The following is a 17,315-nucleotide window of genomic DNA, read 5'->3' as shown; positions in this document are numbered from 1 at the left end:
AATAAATAGTAAAACTAAAGCTTGAAAACCCAAATTAATAAACTAACAACAGCATGCTAAGTTGCTACATATCATATAACTTTGGTAAAACTAATATATTTATTATAGAAATGAAAAATATTCTCAAATCCATATTTCAAATTATTTCCTTTGAATAGACCATCACAAAGCTGACTGGTATAATCTGAAAGAATGCTGGAAACTTTATGTATTGTGGAATAAGTTGTTTTTGCGACATAACTCTGTAGAAAACAAACTGATTTCAAAAGTAATTTATTTGGATATTAATTTAGTAATTTATTTGAATATTAATATTAATAGTATTTAAGATATTATATCGAATGTTCTTTTATGTTAAGATTTATAGTGAAACATTTTTGTAGATCTAAGGATAATTGTATTGACGTATCTTTGATTAGTATCCATATATTTTATGTTTGTTGTTGATGTCTTCGTTTCCATCATTACTTTGTTTTAGTGCAACATAGGTACACCAAAGGCTGTTTTCTCATTTTTTTACTTCTCCCATCAATTTCTAAAATGTTTAGAGCATGCGCCTGGCAAAAAGTGAAAATCTTTCACCATAATTAATATTTAACAAACAAAAAGGATAAAATAAATTATAGAGAAAAGGAGGATCGTCTTGTCTTCTAGAAACGTTGGTGTAAACGTCAAAGATGTTTATTTTATTTGGAAATATCTGATTTGTAAAATTTTCTTTTATCATTTAAATTTAATTGCATAAAAATAATTACGTTTAAATAGTAATATAACATTCGATAGATATTGGGATATATAAACTATTCGCTAATGGTTCTCTTATAGACTGTTTGGAGTAAGCAAAATCACTAAAAACATCAAACACGTCGACAAATGTCAATGCCACCTAGCTATGAATAACCTGATCTTCTATGCTAATGCTTGCTTATTAGATTCAGTATAGTTTACAAGATCATGTGTGATCTCAAGCGCAAGACCAAGCTAGAGATATAATTTTTATAACAATGTACATGACATAGATTATCTATGTGAGTGTGGTTTATTTAGAACATAATAAACCAGAATAAACAAACTGATTTTAAAATAGTATATCTACTGATTAATTTTATTAGCATTTAAAATATTATATGAAATGTTCTTTCTTAAGATATATTATGAATTTTTTAATATATATCTAAGAATAACTTTATTGATGTATCTATGATGTATCAATATCCATATATTTTATGTTTGCCGTTTATGTCTCCATTTATATAATTGTGGTTGTTTAAGTTCAACATGGGTATACAAAAAGATGTTTTTTCGCTTTTTACTTGTCACAAAAAATGTAAGAACAGTTTATAAATGCTTATAGATTGTTTGGAGTAACCAACATCACAAAAATTATCAAATAAGTAGAAGAATGTCAATGGTACATAGCTATGTATAGTCTTATCTTCTATGCTAATTCTTGCTTCCTACATTCAGTAGGTGTGGCATACAAATTCATGTGTGATAAACACAAAACCAAGTGTTTTCAAGCAAAACTTTTAACTTAATTCTTTTTTTAAACAAGCTTTTAACTTAGTCCATCATCAGCTCGTTATAACTTGCTATCTAGCCACCATCAAATATATATCTTTATAATATTATTTGATAAGTCAGTTTCTTATGTGTAGCTTCACGTTTATTCTCAAAATGGTTGATTACGATGATACCCTTAATGACATATAAAATAAAAAGAAAACATTTATAAAGTAAAAAAAACTAAAACAGAAATATATGCATAAATAATATGATTTCATTAAAACACAAAGTTCAAAAAAAAGTAATATGCCATTTAAAAATATTTTAAATAACATAACAAATACTTTTGAAGTAATAAAATATTTTCTTAGATGAAAATTATATATTTGTATATAATGTATATAAATTGTAAATTTGCTATAGGTTGAGAAAATTGTTAAGAGTAAACCTGAAAACAAAATCAGATCAGGCAAGGCAAGGCATGATAACATTCAGACAGAAACCATAAACTTCTCACACAAGCAAACAAATTCGATTGCCCTAAATAGGGTTACACACAGTTCATCACACAATCTGATCCTATATTTCAATGAATAGAATATCAAAATAAGCAGAGATGGAGAAATTATCCAACGAGTTATGTTGTATGATAACAGCTCACTTTGAAAATTAAACACCTGCCTTGTTTCCAAGTCTCTCTCGAAGAATCTTGACTCCCATGTATCTGCAAAGATTGTCAAATTCTATGTTGATATACTGAAGTTAAAGGAAACCTTGAATCCATTTTGTTATTACTGATATTGATTTACCTTCCCATCATCATGACTGTGGCTTGAGGGTTGGTTCCAGGAGACTCATCAAATGTGGAACCATCAATAACTCTGAGCCTGTTAACACCGAGAACTTTGCGGTCAGGGCTCACTACTTTACCCACAAGACAACCACCATGATAGTGCCAGATTGTGACAACAGTGTCTTTACAGAACTGAGCCATGGATTTGGTATCATTCACTTGCTTTGGTCTTAGATTGATGTTTGCCTTGACGCTTAAGCTAAGCATCTCGTGTACGTTTTGCTTGTCGCACTGCGTGTAGTTTAGGAAACGTTTAGACGTCACAACTTTTGAAACCAGACGAATGGCTTCAACGCAGCGTTGGAGATCCACCGGGTGTTTGAAGTAGTTGAAGGTGACTGAAGGGTTGTCATCTACATTTGTGTTGAGCAAGCTCAAGTGCCCTCTAGAGATTGGGTAAGCTAGTTTCTCCAAGATGAAACTTCCATTGAATGCTTCATGAAGTTGGTACTTGTTTCTTCTGATGTAAGCTTGTGTTGCCTCTGGTCTTCTCTGCTTTGCAGGTATGGTGGAAAACAATTCATTCTGCATAAAGATTCAAAGACCATTACAAAGACGGTAATAAGATAAGCTTTATGTAGTTGTATGGTTACCTTGTCAGACATAACCCCATAGTGAGTATGAATGCTCTCAGGGGACTGACCAAAGCCAGTGCTGGCTTCAACATACACACCCATCTTTGTGATTCCAACGGTCTGTATAAGTGACTGCTCTATAGGCTGCTTTGAAGGCACCAAGATGGTGTTCATCGGATTATCAGCCATTCCTTTCCCCACATGTTCATTCTCAAGAACCAACGGAATCTTCAGTCTCTTAAGCTCCCTCTTAGGTCCAATCCCACTTAACATCAGCATCTGTGGTGACCCAATGGCTCCACTAGACAAGATCACTTCACTTCCTTTCCTATTCGAGAGCAGAGCCTGGTGCTGGTTACCTTTCTCGTCTTTGAATATCACACCTGTTACTCTAGGTCTTGTTCCTGCATCCAAAACCAAAAACATAAGTTCTCGGGTAACTTGGAAGTCACGCAAACCCTAGTTTATATCATTTGTACCAGATGTGTCAAAGACTATCTTTTGCACGGTGGCATAGATCAAGACACGGAGCTTCTGAGGGTTAGCGTAAGCAAGAAGCTCTGCAGCGGTGTGACGACGGCCGAACCTATCGAATATTGTGCCGCCGATCTTGGTGCCAGAGACGTGATCGTAAGTGAAGCCATTGAAAGGTCTGACTCCAACCTCTAAAAGACTGTCTCTCAGAGCTTTCTGCCATAACGTCAGCTTCGGCTGATGAACGATCTCTCGCTCCACCCATGGATACGACTCGTTCACTAGCTTCGGATCCCATCCTGCTCGCTTCACGAACCTACACAAATCGAACATGTGTGAAACATTAAAAGACGTGGTGGTAAAACCTCATGGCCCATTATTACACAAGTACACAACATTCTCGATCGGTGCGCTTTTATAAATGTAGCACTGGACCAATAAATGACACGAGGCATGGATCATATCAACTAATCCCTCAGTTTTTTTTTTAAAATAAACTTTTCTGTGTGGGTGTTCAAAAAAAAACGTTTTTATGTGTTTATACATTAGGAAAACACATAACAATTTGATAAAAAAAATGTAATTAACTGGTATTTCCATTAATTTCTAACCAATAGTAATTCTAAAAATAAATTTTTTTGTTTGAATTTACGATTTACTCATAAAATATATAAAACGTTGAAAATGTATTTCTAGGAACAAACAGTTTTTATAAAATATTTATCTTTTAAAAACAGAAAAAATATATTTGATTTCTTTATAAACAACAAGATCTATTTCAAGATTACAAATCACAATCTTGTTTTCTTTTCCTTAAAACGGTAACAGTTACTTACGCAGCATCGGCTCTGGAGTAGAAACCGGCGTTAATACAAGAACCGCCGCCAAGAACTCTAGCACGAGCGTTATAAACGCCGTCAGTAGAAACAAATGCCTGAGACGCAGAGGAAGCTGACGTGTCAGCAAGTCCGATGTGGAAGTTCCTGAGGAAAGAGACGTTTGCGTTTGTAAACGGAACGCCACCTCTCTCTAAAACAAGAACGCTGAAATTCCGCGACAGCGTTGCAGCTAGGGGGCAGCCTGCGGTTCCGCCTCCGATGACTATGTAGTCGTACGTGGAATCTTGACCGTTGGATGAAAAAGAAGATGAGGAAGATGATGCGAATGTGCTGGCTTTATCGATGAACGTGTATCTGTAAGGATTGAACTTCAGCTTCTGCTCTTTACCTACATATAAAAAATTGTATTTAATAGTTTATTTAACTAGACAAGAACTAAACAAGTATGGGTAGTTGGTAGAAGTAACTATACAATTAATGTCGTGAGCAGAACATAACCTAACAAAAAAACATAACAGTTCTCCGTAAAAAAGAAGACTGAACTGTTGTTAGTGTCCTAATCACTCCAGATTCAGTCCTGATGAATCAAGAAACAGAGTTTCTCCTTCAAGAAATGATTAACTCATGGTAGAGTGGTTATATAAAGTATATGACTGTGAACAAGTTCGGACATAAGCTAATTTTGAGAAACATATCTCCACAACTAGAAAGAATCGTCAACGACTAAGAGAGAAAGAGTATGTATGTTTACTTCAAACACAACACTAACAAGAAAACAGAAGTGAAAGTTTGTAATGAGAAATGTGTGATGAGAGGAGTAACCTTTAGAAGCAGTGGAGGAGAGAGAAGTTGGTAGACAGAGAAGAAGAGCAAAGAGAAAGAGAAAGAGCTTGAGAGCCATTGGAGACTGCAGAAACCAAAACATAGAGTTTTTAATGTTTTTTTTTTGCTTCTGCTTCAACTTCTTATGTGGCTTTTCATGAATGGCCTTGTTTTGTGTGTACCTTCTCCTATAAATAACACTTGGATCCAACTGAGCAACTATATTAAATACACCTACATTTCTATATATTGTTTACATAATATGTAACCATTTATACGAATACATCGAATTTAGTTAGATAACATCTTCGTAAAAAGTAAACAGTAAGAGACCGAGTTAATAAATATTAAATAGTTATGTTGGTGGTCTACAGACTACACAAACGAAATGGGATCTCAAGTGTCCCATTTTTGGCGAAAATAGCAAATGAAAAGGACAAGTGTATAATCTTACTTATTGAGTTGTTCCCGATTTAACCATAATAGTATTTTTTTTATAACTAGAACGTCATGGAACCATAAATTTTAACCATGTAAAAAAAACAATTCTATAAAGAAACTCTTTTCATTGTAAATCGAAAACATAATCTTCAAAATGCCTACAGAGTTAACTACTAGAACTATCTAGTTAATTATAAATAGTCACCTACTATAACAGATCAACAGTTTCTTGCAGAAATTAATGATAAGTACACTTCACTGCTGATTAGAACAGTCATTATCATTTTTTTTTGGTCAACTACAGTCAGTCATTATCATTTACGCTTTCATCTTAAACAAAGACTTAAGAGGGTTGCTGTCGCCGTTTACCCATGGTGATGATAGATCATTTGATTTGTTTTGACTTATGGGACCAGTTAAACCATAGAGTACTTAAAAAACAATATAAAGATAAAAAAGAGAGTTGCAAAGCTTGTCTTTGTCATTAATGGCGATATGAAACGGTTGAAGTAGGATGTCTGGTAGCCGTCGGATCAAAACTTCATAGATTTGAAAGTGTATCCATTAATCATCTTCACCTAACCATACCGCAAAAAACAACAATATACGGAGCCATGTTTTTGGCGAGTATTTTTTTTTCAGTAGATCGTAATTATGACCATAACTGTGAGTTAACAAAATCTTCACGAGTCATGTATATTTTGACAGCTAATCTAATTGATTAGCTTTACCTACCTAACCAAACAGAAAACACATTCCGTGTTATTTGGGTGAGCATGTAATCATGGGTTTTACTAACAAAACTAGGTGATAATCCGCGCCCTGCGCGGAATAAGTGATTTAAAAAAAATATGGCTTTTAATTTATAAATATTAGAAATTCAAAATACATAAAGTAAGATATAATAGAATATATATATGTATAACACTGCGATTAATATAATATAAATTAATTAAAAATTGAATGTAAAAGTTTGTTTAAATAGAGGATGAAACCAACGCTTCATAAACAATACAAGTTTATCATGAATTTAAAAAAGACAAAACATATAAAATAGAACTATTGTTTTCATAACAGAATTATTATGATAATAATTAAAGCAACATAGATAATAGGAAAAAACACCAAATCTAGTGAAAATTATCTTCAAAACTCATCGTTTGCAATCTTATAGAAAAATAACAATGAATAAGTTTACCAAAAAAAGTTATAATAATTTACTCTTTTTTACAAATTGAAATGATATACCTCTTTCTGAGAGCATCGATTTTTTGAACATCAGAGATGAAATTCAAACCTTGTATTTTGAGTGATATTTTTGAGCTGTTAAGATTGTGATGGAAGTGATCATGTAGTGTAAGCAATATATATATAGTATGCCGAATTTACTTAATGTGCGGAAATCTTGATATGTAATTACGATGTTAACGAATCATCATTAATGTAGACAGTATCGAATTGATTAATAATTAGGAAAAAGAATTTTTTTAGACCATGAAATGACAATATTGCATAAATGGTAACCTCCCAATCAAATTTAAGAATAAATGCATGATTTGTTTTTAAAAATAGAATCAATTTTGAGTCTTAAAAACATTATTTGAATATATTAGACATAAACATTTTCCGTAAAAAAACTTGAATCAATCATATTTTTAAAGCAGTAATCTGCTGAAATAAATCCATGGCTACAATTTATAACATTACATATCTACTTACCTTTTATTCGCCTATTGACATAGCAAAATAATACATTACCATGCTCTAATCATGCAAAGTCAAAAAACGAATTAAGTTTTTTTTTTGTAATTGATTTAGCTTTTTGGTTTTGCAAATATACGTATCGGGTTACAGTAAGGTAAAAAAACGAATATGTTTTTTATTTTAGTGATGGAGGTCCATATTAGTTTTTTATACATTGTTAAAAATATTTCTATTTTGAAATCACAGGAACTTTATTATTTGGTCCATATTAGTTTTTTATACATTATTAAAAAATAGATATGGCTTATGAGCATTATTCATTGTTTCAGTATTTGATAATGAGGTACAGAATGTTGAGTATCCGAACTTTATATACATACAGTATCAGTAAATTTTCTTATATAATTGCGCTTTAGAAACGAAAAAGCGCAGTTACTATAAAACAAACCTACTAATAAATTTGTCTGTTTTGAATAAGAAATGAAAAGCGCACTTATATATGAAAAAATTGGTCAATCCGAATTCTCACAACATTCTACAAAATCGTTTAATATGGAAATTACGTGACTTTGTTATATATGGAAAAACAAAGTCAACACATAAATGATTGATTGAAAATTAATCATATTTTATTATCTTTAATGATCATAACAATAATTTATGTGTTATAATAAAATTTAGATTGATTTGACAATGGCAAAATAATGTAATTATTCTAGTAATGAAATGATTTTATCAAAATAGGGGTGAGAGTGAATGTGAGAATGCCACCTAAGAAATGGCATTGTGTAAATAACACATCAAGTTAAGGTTGTTTTCTTTTAGTGTTCCTAAAATAATATATAGGGGATTAGAATAACCTCGGATAAGTTAGCCAATTTTGTTTCGAAGAAAAGAAAATTTGTATATTAATGTTGAATTTAGAGGACGAGTATATTAATGTCACATCGCATCACGTGCGTAAGTCATATAGATCGCATGAGATTTGTATACAAAGTAACTACAAATTTGAAAGTTTTATATAATGTGGAATAGAAGCCAGTTTACAAAAAAAAAAATATAATGTGGAATAGAGATTAATGAGTTTATATGTGAACCAATATTTGTGTGCTTCGTTATTAATGGGCAAAACCTTTTTAGACAATTTTTATTGTATATATACGTTTTTAAGACTTTTTGTCCATTTGACCCAAAAAAAAAAAAAAAAAGACTTTTTGTCCATTACCGATCAACCAAAACCCCCACAAAAATTGTTTGTAGAGAAACTCAATTAAAAGGGACGAACCATTTGACAGCTATACTCACAACGACTATAACTATGTAGTTTGATATTCTTACAAAACTGTTTTCGTTAATACCTAGTAGCTAGTAGCACAGAAAAAGCTTATGGACATTTCTTAAAAGATAAAATCATTCTATATGGTGATTTTCGGTGGGTGGATATGCAAACTGTAAAGAAATGATGATAATAAATACACACACCAATCCATGAGTTGGATTCAGTATGTGTATTCAATAGTTTATAATAATGGTTACAAAACTTTACCACTCAGCAGTTAATGTAAAGATTAATTTCTGCTCCCTTTTCTCGTGACTAGCATGTTATCCCATGCTTCAATATTTTATCCCACGAAACTAGTAATTGAGATCGTACATGTATTTATAGTCCTTCAATATTTTATTTTATTTTTACATTAAGAATTAAGAAAAAAGAAATAATCAAACGGATTCAGAATCAAATCATGCCACAATGTTTTTAAGTCACTTGTTGTGTATAAAGAAAAGTGAGCAACGTTTTTAAACAAGTTAAAAAACACCAAGTATTGGAGAACAAACCTTTGGAAATCGTAAGAAGATTCTTTGTTACTCTCCTCTCAATCCGTCTTTGATGCACTTTTGTGCTCTGGTGGATTTTCTGATGAAGAAGTGTTGTTGCTAGGACGACGGTTCTCTGGAGTAGCTGGAGGAGGAGCTTCCCCTTGTTCAGCAAGATTCTTGACAAGGTTCATGATTGTGGGAACAAACTTTGCTGATATCGAAATGAGCCCTGGAAGCTAAATAAATCATATGTAGCAGCAATATCATATGAGTATCATTATCAAGAATTCTTAAAAAAAACTACTACTACTACGTTATTTGGAGGTTGAGAAGATTGGTAGAATACTTACTGCACCATTGCGAAACTCGCCAGGGATATCCAGTTGCGTCCAGAGGGCTTTCAGAAGTAAGAAACCAACAAACAAGACACCAAGATAGAGAGGGTTTCTGTCATAGTAAGAAGCAAAGAGTTTTCAGAATCTACATGCCATTCATCAAATATAAAACATTCAATACTAGCTTTGATGGACCTTAGAAGAGTCATGAACTCGTTGAATCCAAGTATGATCAATGCAAAAATAGCCCATGGAGGGGGTAACCAGTTATTACCACGCTTATTCGCTTCCTAAATTAGTATAACCAATTAGTATTCATAAAAAAAAAACATAGCATAGAGCAAACGTGCGAGTAAAGTAACCATGCCTGTGCAGATATGGCTTGAGTCACTGTATACTCTGTTTCTGTCTTGAACTGTCTCCATATAGATTTACACTGGACCGGTGTGATCAAAGTTCTTGATGATGGAATCTACAAAAAAATATTAAGATCAAGAATCAACTCAAGTTACAACACGTTGGAGCAGAGTCAAACATACCTCATCCCAAGTGCTTGAAGCCAATGGATCAGATGCTGTAATGCTTTTCTTAGACGTTGTTGAATCCAAAAGAGCGACAGTTAGTGTCTTCTCGATGTTATCGGTTTCATCACTCAATCGCATTACAGCCATTACTGAGAGCAACTTCAAGGACTGAAACAAATAAACCATAAGAAAGTGTTTAAGACTTTCTCTCAAGACTTGTAAACAAAACGGTGAGAGGAATCCAAAAACGTACAGCTGATCTAGCTGCTTTAGTAATTGCTCGAAGATCTTCTTTTCCAGTCCAAACTCGTGGCATTGAATCAGCATCATTGCTGAAGATTGTAGCAAACCTGAAGAAGACAAAAGTAAGATTCAAAACTTAAGTGTTGTTTTAGACTAGTTTTGAAAAGGTTGCTATATATTATACCTATCTTTCATACGCATCAAAACCTTTCCAGCTTCTTCCTTGGCCTTAGATTCTATGACACCTCTTGAATAATCTTGAAGACTCTTCACCATTTTGTCTCTTGTTTCTTCTTCAATATCAAAAGCAGCTAATGCACTACTGAATCCAGAAACAGCAGATTCGGTTTCACGTCCATGAAGCTTCTTTACTGTTGTCCACGTTTGATCACTCGCTCCTTCCAACAGAGCTTCCACCGGTTCTGACAATGCTGTATGAAGCTTTGTCTGCAAGCAGAAACAAAAAAACTTGACTTGACTTGCCACCCAAGCTTTCTTTATTCTTTATTTTACCTCGTATTGACTGGTAAGTTCAGATAACTTGGAAGCCCGGACAGAGGAAACATGAGCCTCAATGTCACGGACTAACTTGTCCCTCACTTTGGCTGTGTCCCAGTTAGCTTGTTCGATGATGGCACCTGCACACTCTTCATCGAACTGGTCCATGCAAGCCTTGAGCCAAGTAGTGGAAGCTGAAGAAAACCCTTCACCAATTTCTAAAGCTTTATCAAAAGAGGCCTTAAACTTTTCAAGCATCCCCCATCTTATGTGTCCTAACACATCTTGAAACGCTGGATTCACAAGCTGTACCATAAAATAACAGTGAGGAAATCATATAAAATATCACAACTGTATTGTATTGTATTACTTGGAGAAGTTTTTCTTCAAGCTGATGTCTCTTTGAAGATCTAACACCTTCATCAAAGAATGTAGCCTCTCCATCATATCTAACAAAAGAAAATGGGTGTAGTGATCAACATAAAGCCTTGCATCTCATAAACCAAATTAGCTTTTAAAAGATATAGAAAGTTGCTTTGTGTGATTAGAGCTTGGTATGTGCTTACTCTGATAAGCAAGAACCAAGAATAGAACTAAGCCTCTTTCCAAAACCAGAAACTGGACCAGCTTGCACCTCCTCATCAAGTTTGCGCCAGTCCTGTAAGCAAAAGCCAAAAAAGGTTGGTTAGTGATCATAGGACTAACCAAGACGCTTCAAACAATGCAGAAGAGGCATTACCTCGTTTGTAATGAAATGAGCAAATTTCTCGTTTGAGATTTCTTCGCACCGCACAGTAGCCACCATGACCTGCAAGAAGAATAAGCTCAGAGGGAGTATGAAAACAAAGTCTTAAAGGTAAAATTGTAAGCTTACCTTGTGGGCAGGAAGGTCAAGATCCTTGTTCTCTTTGATGACTCTCCAGATTTGATCAGCACTAAATGCAAAACCTGAAGCTGGAATCACTCCTCTTCTGTCTCCAGCAAGACCACCCGGTGCAATAGAATGCATGAACCGTTGTCTCAAGCTAGCAACCTAAGTTTCAAACCAAAAATGAATACGTCTGTAAAGGCATCCCAATCTATAAGAAACATGGCCTCACACACACACCTGCTCCTTGAACTGTTCTTCCTTCTCCTCATAACTAGAAAGAGCAACAACTTCAACCTAACCATCAAAAGAGAGAAACAGCATGAATAATCTGTAACATAACATAGTTCTAGCTGTGACATTACATACGTTGAAGAAGTCACTCATAGGAGTTTCTTTGTGTGCCTCAGGCTTTGGAACAGAGTCCCATATCTGTCACAACGAAGAACAAGTCATTGATCAGCTTCCTTACTATGAATCATTTGAAATAAGCTGAACGCCACTTCTTTTTTACCTTCTGAATATCTTCCCTTAAGACAGGCTCTAAGTTTTCCAATGGCGTCTGCACCAAAAATCACATCAACAAAACAAAGTATGTTACTGGATTGTAATGTATATAGGAAAAAAAGAAAAGAGTGTACCCTGGTTTTATCTCGTATTACAAACAGCATTGTTGTTTTACGTGGACTAAACAACCGCATCATAACCTGTTAAATGCAACTCCAAAGATTCAAGACCCATAGGAAAGAAGATATCTTTCGATACACTTAAATAGTTTATAACTTTCTGAGCATCACAAACAAATACCTGAAAGACAGTTTTCAAGAGTGGTTTATTAGCAGCTTGTTCACGGCCAATATCGTGACACCACCTTAAAAGAAAACACAACACAGAGGCTGAGAATAAGTATTTCTTTTCAACAAAAATGACAGTTGATATACTATAAAGTCTCTACTACAGTCTTACATGTTGATCAAGACGATATCTGAGATAGCTAGAGCGAAAAGAGCACTTTGTTTCTCGAATGCAGTATCATCCTGATTAGCCAAAAAAGGACATCATTTATAGAAAAATTAAGCAATGTCACACACTAAACCAAAATGGCAAGGAAGAAAAAAAAACCTCTCCTCGCTCCCTTCCATCAGTGCCCTCCAAGTCCATTACAAGGGTACAAGGCTCTATACCGGCACATCTTGCAAGCCAGATACCTTTTGTGGTCTGAGATCTGTAAACAATGTCTTAATCAGGCAACAGAATTTAGCAAAATAAAAAAACATAAGCAAAAACTATCAGATGAAAGCATACCTTCCCTTAAAGGCATCCATCTCCATAAAGTTTGTTCCAAACAAATTATTCAATAATGTACTCTTCCCTGTGATATCATAAAAACTATTCTTAAAATATTCTGAATATTACAAAATTATCTCCTCTCTAAAAGAATGCATACCGCTGCTTTGGGGACCCATGATGGAGACAACAGCATAGGAGAGGCCACACTCTCCTAGCTTCACCTCTTTGATGAAGTGATCTATGCCAGAGACATTGTATGTACCATCTCCATCAATAAGCTGTACAGAACAACCTCCCTCGCTCTTATCTGTATCAATAGTGCAATGACACGAGAGAAATGACTCATTCTTTTATGTTATATAAGCATGCAGAGCCATTAATTTCTGAAACCTTAAGAATGACGATCTTTCTCATAAGAAGTGAGATACAAGACTCGTATACAGCAATCTACATGGATCTATAAGAATGATCTACATAAAAAATGCATACATCAGAGGATGGAAGTTGTGAGAGAGATATAATACCCATGATGATTCTGAGAGAGAATATTCTCAAGTGCCAATGAGAACGAAGATCAGAGCTTTCACGCTTTAGGGATCATCCTCTGTTTCTGCATGTTAGTCATTCTAGGTTAGAACTTAAAAACTATTTTTCTTTTCACTTTTTCTTGCTTGGATAAAGCAATGTAAATGAGTGAAAGTTGGGAACTTTAGATCTCTGCAAATTTGTATGGAACTCATTAAAAGCCAAACTTGAAAAAGAATTTGTATGTCATTTAATCCAGTCAAGAGCAATAATTTCTTCTATACACCAGTAACCCATTCCAAAAATAGACAAACATTCCTATTTCTAAGCCACATCTTACTAAGTTTCTTAAAATTTTCAAAAAACAATTATGCTATATGGCTTTTTATGATTTACTTAATTTTTATATTTATAAATTAATTAAAACATTATTCTATATACAATATATTTTTTGTAAATAAAATTCACTAGGTATTTTCCTGCACCATGTGCCCATGTGCAGTAAAAAAAATTAAAATATTTTTAATAGATAAATAAAAATTATATTTAATTTTTAATTAATATTGTAAATTTTCTTTTTCTTATCAATATTTTAATATAAATTTGATTTAAATAAACATTAAAATTAAGATGAAAACAATTTTGTTTATTTTAAATTATATTTAAGAATGTGCATGTATATATTTAAAATTATAATCTTAGGTACATTTTTCTATCTATTTATTTTAATTAAGTATATTAAATAAATATGTAAAATTTTCATAATTGTCAAAAATTAAAATTAAACAATATTTATAAAAATTGTAGATATATATATAAGAAACTAATGATTTTATGATTTAATTTGATTTTACGATTTAATTTTTATAATTTTCTGAAAAATGTATACATTTTTGAAAATTTTATAATTTAAATAAAATTTCGAAATTTGAAATGCCATAGTTGAATATATTTATTTTAATGATGATTTATGAGTTATTATCATATTCTAAAAAAAATCTAAAAATATAAATCGACAATAAATGTAATATATGAGTTATTACCATATTTTAAAAAGTTTACCAAAAATATAAATTAACATTAAATATAATTGTCCATGTATATTAATCTATAAGACATGTCATCAATTTTAGTAGTCATGTCATATTATTTTGTGAAAATAATTATAGAGAGGACATGTGACAAAATCACTTCTCAAATATAGTCTATGGAATTGTATTTCATTTACATTTCATTATCTAGTTTATTACTATTGTTTTGATCCACAATCAATTTTACAATTGTATATTTATAATCAGCCCGAAAATCGGAAGTAAGGAATCATGAGTAAGGTTTCGATAACAAACCGACTTGAACAAAATAATTTAATTCTTATAGTTCTTAAACTAGTTTCGTTCGACTTATTATTTTCGGCGCGTTCCACTAGTCTGTGACGGTAATACTCAAGCATCGATATGTGACGATTAACCTCGATTTCTCAAATGTTGAATCGGAAGCAAGGAATCGTGAATAAGGATTCGACCTTTAGCATGAATCTTATAAATGTGAGATTAACCTCGTTTTCTCAAATGTTGAATTTTTTCAAGATATCTCCGGAATATCTAATCTCCGATGAAACATATCGAACTTATTTTTCTGTAAAAAAGTGTATAATTAAATTTAGATATATTTCTTTCAATTTTATAATCAATTCATTATTAATGCATTTTTAGTCTTTTTAATCACTAATATTCAAATATTATTTAAATAAAAAACGAACAATTTAACATCTAGATATTGCATCTAAATACAAATACTAACTATAGAAACGAATAACATCTGAATGCAATATCCAGATATTGTATTTTAGATGCTACATCTAGATCGCATCAAATACAAAAACGAAGATGATCTATATATCATTGCATTTCAGGGTCGAAAATGAAAGCTCGGAACCCACATGATCATCTCTCCGTATGATGGCTTCAGACCTCCAGAGCTTACCAACTTCACAGCATCTCAAGAGCTCAACTTCGTATACACTCTTCACACCCCATGAACTAAGCAATTGCTTATCTTGGGTGACTATGATGATCCTACTCCCTGGACCAAACCAACTAAATTCATCAGCAAGCGCGTCTAACTTTTCGATCTTGTCCACGTCGTTAGCCACAAGCAGAACCTTCTTGTTCCCGAGCCTTGCTTTGATCCCGTGAAGACACATGTGAGAGCTCTTTGTGCTCATCAAGACTTCTCCTTGCATCTTGGAAAGCAACTCCTCTTCTTGTAGATGTAGTGAGATACTTCTAACGTCTTCAAGAAAACAATGCGCTTCAAAGTTGGCTGAAATGTTTTTGTAAACGTGTTTCGCGAATGCTGATCTTCCCTTGCTTCCTCTTCCCCAAATCCCACTCACTTGAACACCTTCATTTGAATTTATATCAAGTAGCGGATACAATCTCTTCATGTGTTCGTCTAAACTAATTACGTTACTGGACAACATCTTTGATATTCTCTCAGTAACTCTATCGACCAGCGTGGCATCATCTTCCCTGAAATGAAAAAAAAGAAGAAGATTTTAGAGCCTAAAATTTTGTATCCAACATATATATAAATATGGTCTCGTTATAGAAAGTTTACGAATTCTTTGAACAAACGCCGGAGAGAGTAGCCAGTCTGTTCAACGCAACCCTCCACGAGTTGACTCTCTGAATGCTATGTCTCCTCTCGTGTTTCTTGAACTGCTTCACCAATTTTCCCGTCTGTCTCTTCAGGTCATTAGGTTCAACCTCGTAGAAAACAGGCACCACAGTGAGCGATTTTTCTTTCTCGAGTTTCAAAATCATTACAAGCTCTTCGAGACACCAGAAAGAAGCTGCATAACTCGGAGAGACCACAACTACAGCGATTGTCGATCCTTTGATGGCTTGGACAATGACTGGTGCAATCGAACGGCCACACACCAGTGCGTTGTCGTCTTTGAAAGCTCGAATGCCTTTGGCCTCTAACTCCTTGTACAGAAAACTGACGAAGTTCTTGCGAGTATCTGCGCCTCTGAAGCTCAAAAAGACGTCGTATTTTTGAGGAGTGATAGACGAAGACGATAATGACATGGAGTCGAATGGTCGTCCAGAACTAACTTTTCTCTTGAAGCACGATACTGTTTGTAATATCGTGTTCATATTTTTGGCTCTTGCTCTTTTGGTTTCGGTACCTTATTCTTTTTGTTTCAAAGTGACATATTTATAGTAGGGGGTTGGAAGAAAGAAAAACACTTTATTTTGACTTTTGTTTGAAAAGGGAAAAGGTTGTATATGTTTCCAATTTTAGGGTCAACACAACATAATATTTGATTTTAGTCGCTACTTCCCCGTTCCCCGTTGCTCAAAAAAAATCGCTACTTCCCCAGTACGAAGTTAAGTTAATCAAAAGGAGTTTAGGTCTGGGATCCTAATCTTTCTCTAGCCTCGAGGCAACCTTTGATAATACAGATAAAATTTATAGTTATGAGGCTAGGAGCATAAAAATACTATAACTCTTGCGTTTAACCTGTAGCCTACCACATTTGGTGGTAAAGTTAACTTGATTTTTTTTTGTGGTGTATTTATAGAAAGAATGGAACTTTTAAAACAAATACATAAGAGAATTTGCAAAGTGTACAAGTATGGTCAAAAATTTTATATAAATTAATAGATTTGGAACTATAATATTTTATTAATTTATAGATTTATTCAAAAAAATTTGAAACACATATATATTGAATTATATATTTATGTCGCAAGAAAAATAAATTCATACAATATATAGATTCAATTTTACAAATACAAAATTATTTTGTTCTTATTCAATTATTTGGTATATATAGGATAGGTATTGTAAACAAAGATGCATTTTGATGTAATATGATATAAATAATATTAAAAAGTGTTAAGAAAATTGAAAAGAGATTTCATTGTAAATAAAACATAAGATAATGTTATATTTATATACATAAATTATTTATTTATGTTTATAATGAGAC

The 17,315-nt window shown here is 33.1% G+C and overlaps 3 protein-coding genes across 3 annotated transcripts; all 3 read right to left on the bottom strand.

Annotated features, from left to right (window-relative positions):
- Positions 1-1,971: 1,971 nt before the first annotated feature.
- On the bottom strand, positions 1,972-5,250 carry LOC108814575 (protein HOTHEAD). Its single transcript, XM_018587174.2, has 6 exons — positions 5,070-5,250; positions 4,245-4,635; positions 3,414-3,724; positions 2,953-3,338; positions 2,316-2,884; positions 1,972-2,230 (listed from the first exon to the last, which is right to left on the bottom strand). The coding sequence occupies exons 1-6, from the start codon at positions 5,170-5,172 to the stop codon at positions 2,176-2,178; spliced, it is 1,815 nt and encodes a 604-aa protein (XP_018442676.2). The 5' UTR covers positions 5,173-5,250; the 3' UTR covers positions 1,972-2,175.
- A 3,690-nt stretch (positions 5,251-8,940) lies between these two features.
- Positions 8,941-13,488, bottom strand: LOC108815394 (protein ROOT HAIR DEFECTIVE 3 homolog 1). The gene is made up of 22 exons (XM_018588013.2): positions 13,315-13,488; positions 12,948-13,097; positions 12,806-12,872; positions 12,623-12,725; positions 12,467-12,537; positions 12,308-12,371; positions 12,142-12,207; positions 12,015-12,062; positions 11,870-11,932; positions 11,741-11,797; positions 11,507-11,665; positions 11,372-11,440; positions 11,199-11,290; positions 11,003-11,081; positions 10,648-10,938; positions 10,319-10,581; positions 10,145-10,241; positions 9,907-10,059; positions 9,735-9,839; positions 9,563-9,657; positions 9,383-9,479; positions 8,941-9,268 (listed from the first exon to the last, which is right to left on the bottom strand). The coding sequence occupies exons 1-22, from the start codon at positions 13,316-13,318 to the stop codon at positions 9,089-9,091; spliced, it is 2,373 nt and encodes a 790-aa protein (XP_018443515.1). The 5' UTR covers positions 13,319-13,488; the 3' UTR covers positions 8,941-9,088.
- A 1,692-nt stretch (positions 13,489-15,180) lies between these two features.
- LOC108815393 (TMV resistance protein N-like) lies at positions 15,181-16,497 on the bottom strand. Its single transcript, XM_018588012.2, has 2 exons — positions 15,935-16,497; positions 15,181-15,846 (listed from the first exon to the last, which is right to left on the bottom strand). The coding sequence occupies exons 1-2, from the start codon at positions 16,474-16,476 to the stop codon at positions 15,207-15,209; spliced, it is 1,182 nt and encodes a 393-aa protein (XP_018443514.1). The 5' UTR covers positions 16,477-16,497; the 3' UTR covers positions 15,181-15,206.
- Positions 16,498-17,315: the final 818 nt, after the last annotated feature.

This window comes from Raphanus sativus, chromosome 7 (genome assembly GCF_000801105.2).
Source record: "Raphanus sativus cultivar WK10039 chromosome 7, ASM80110v3, whole genome shotgun sequence".
NCBI lineage: Eukaryota > Viridiplantae > Streptophyta > Magnoliopsida > Brassicales > Brassicaceae > Raphanus > Raphanus sativus.
This window is presented reverse-complemented; position numbering and strand designations above follow the sequence as displayed.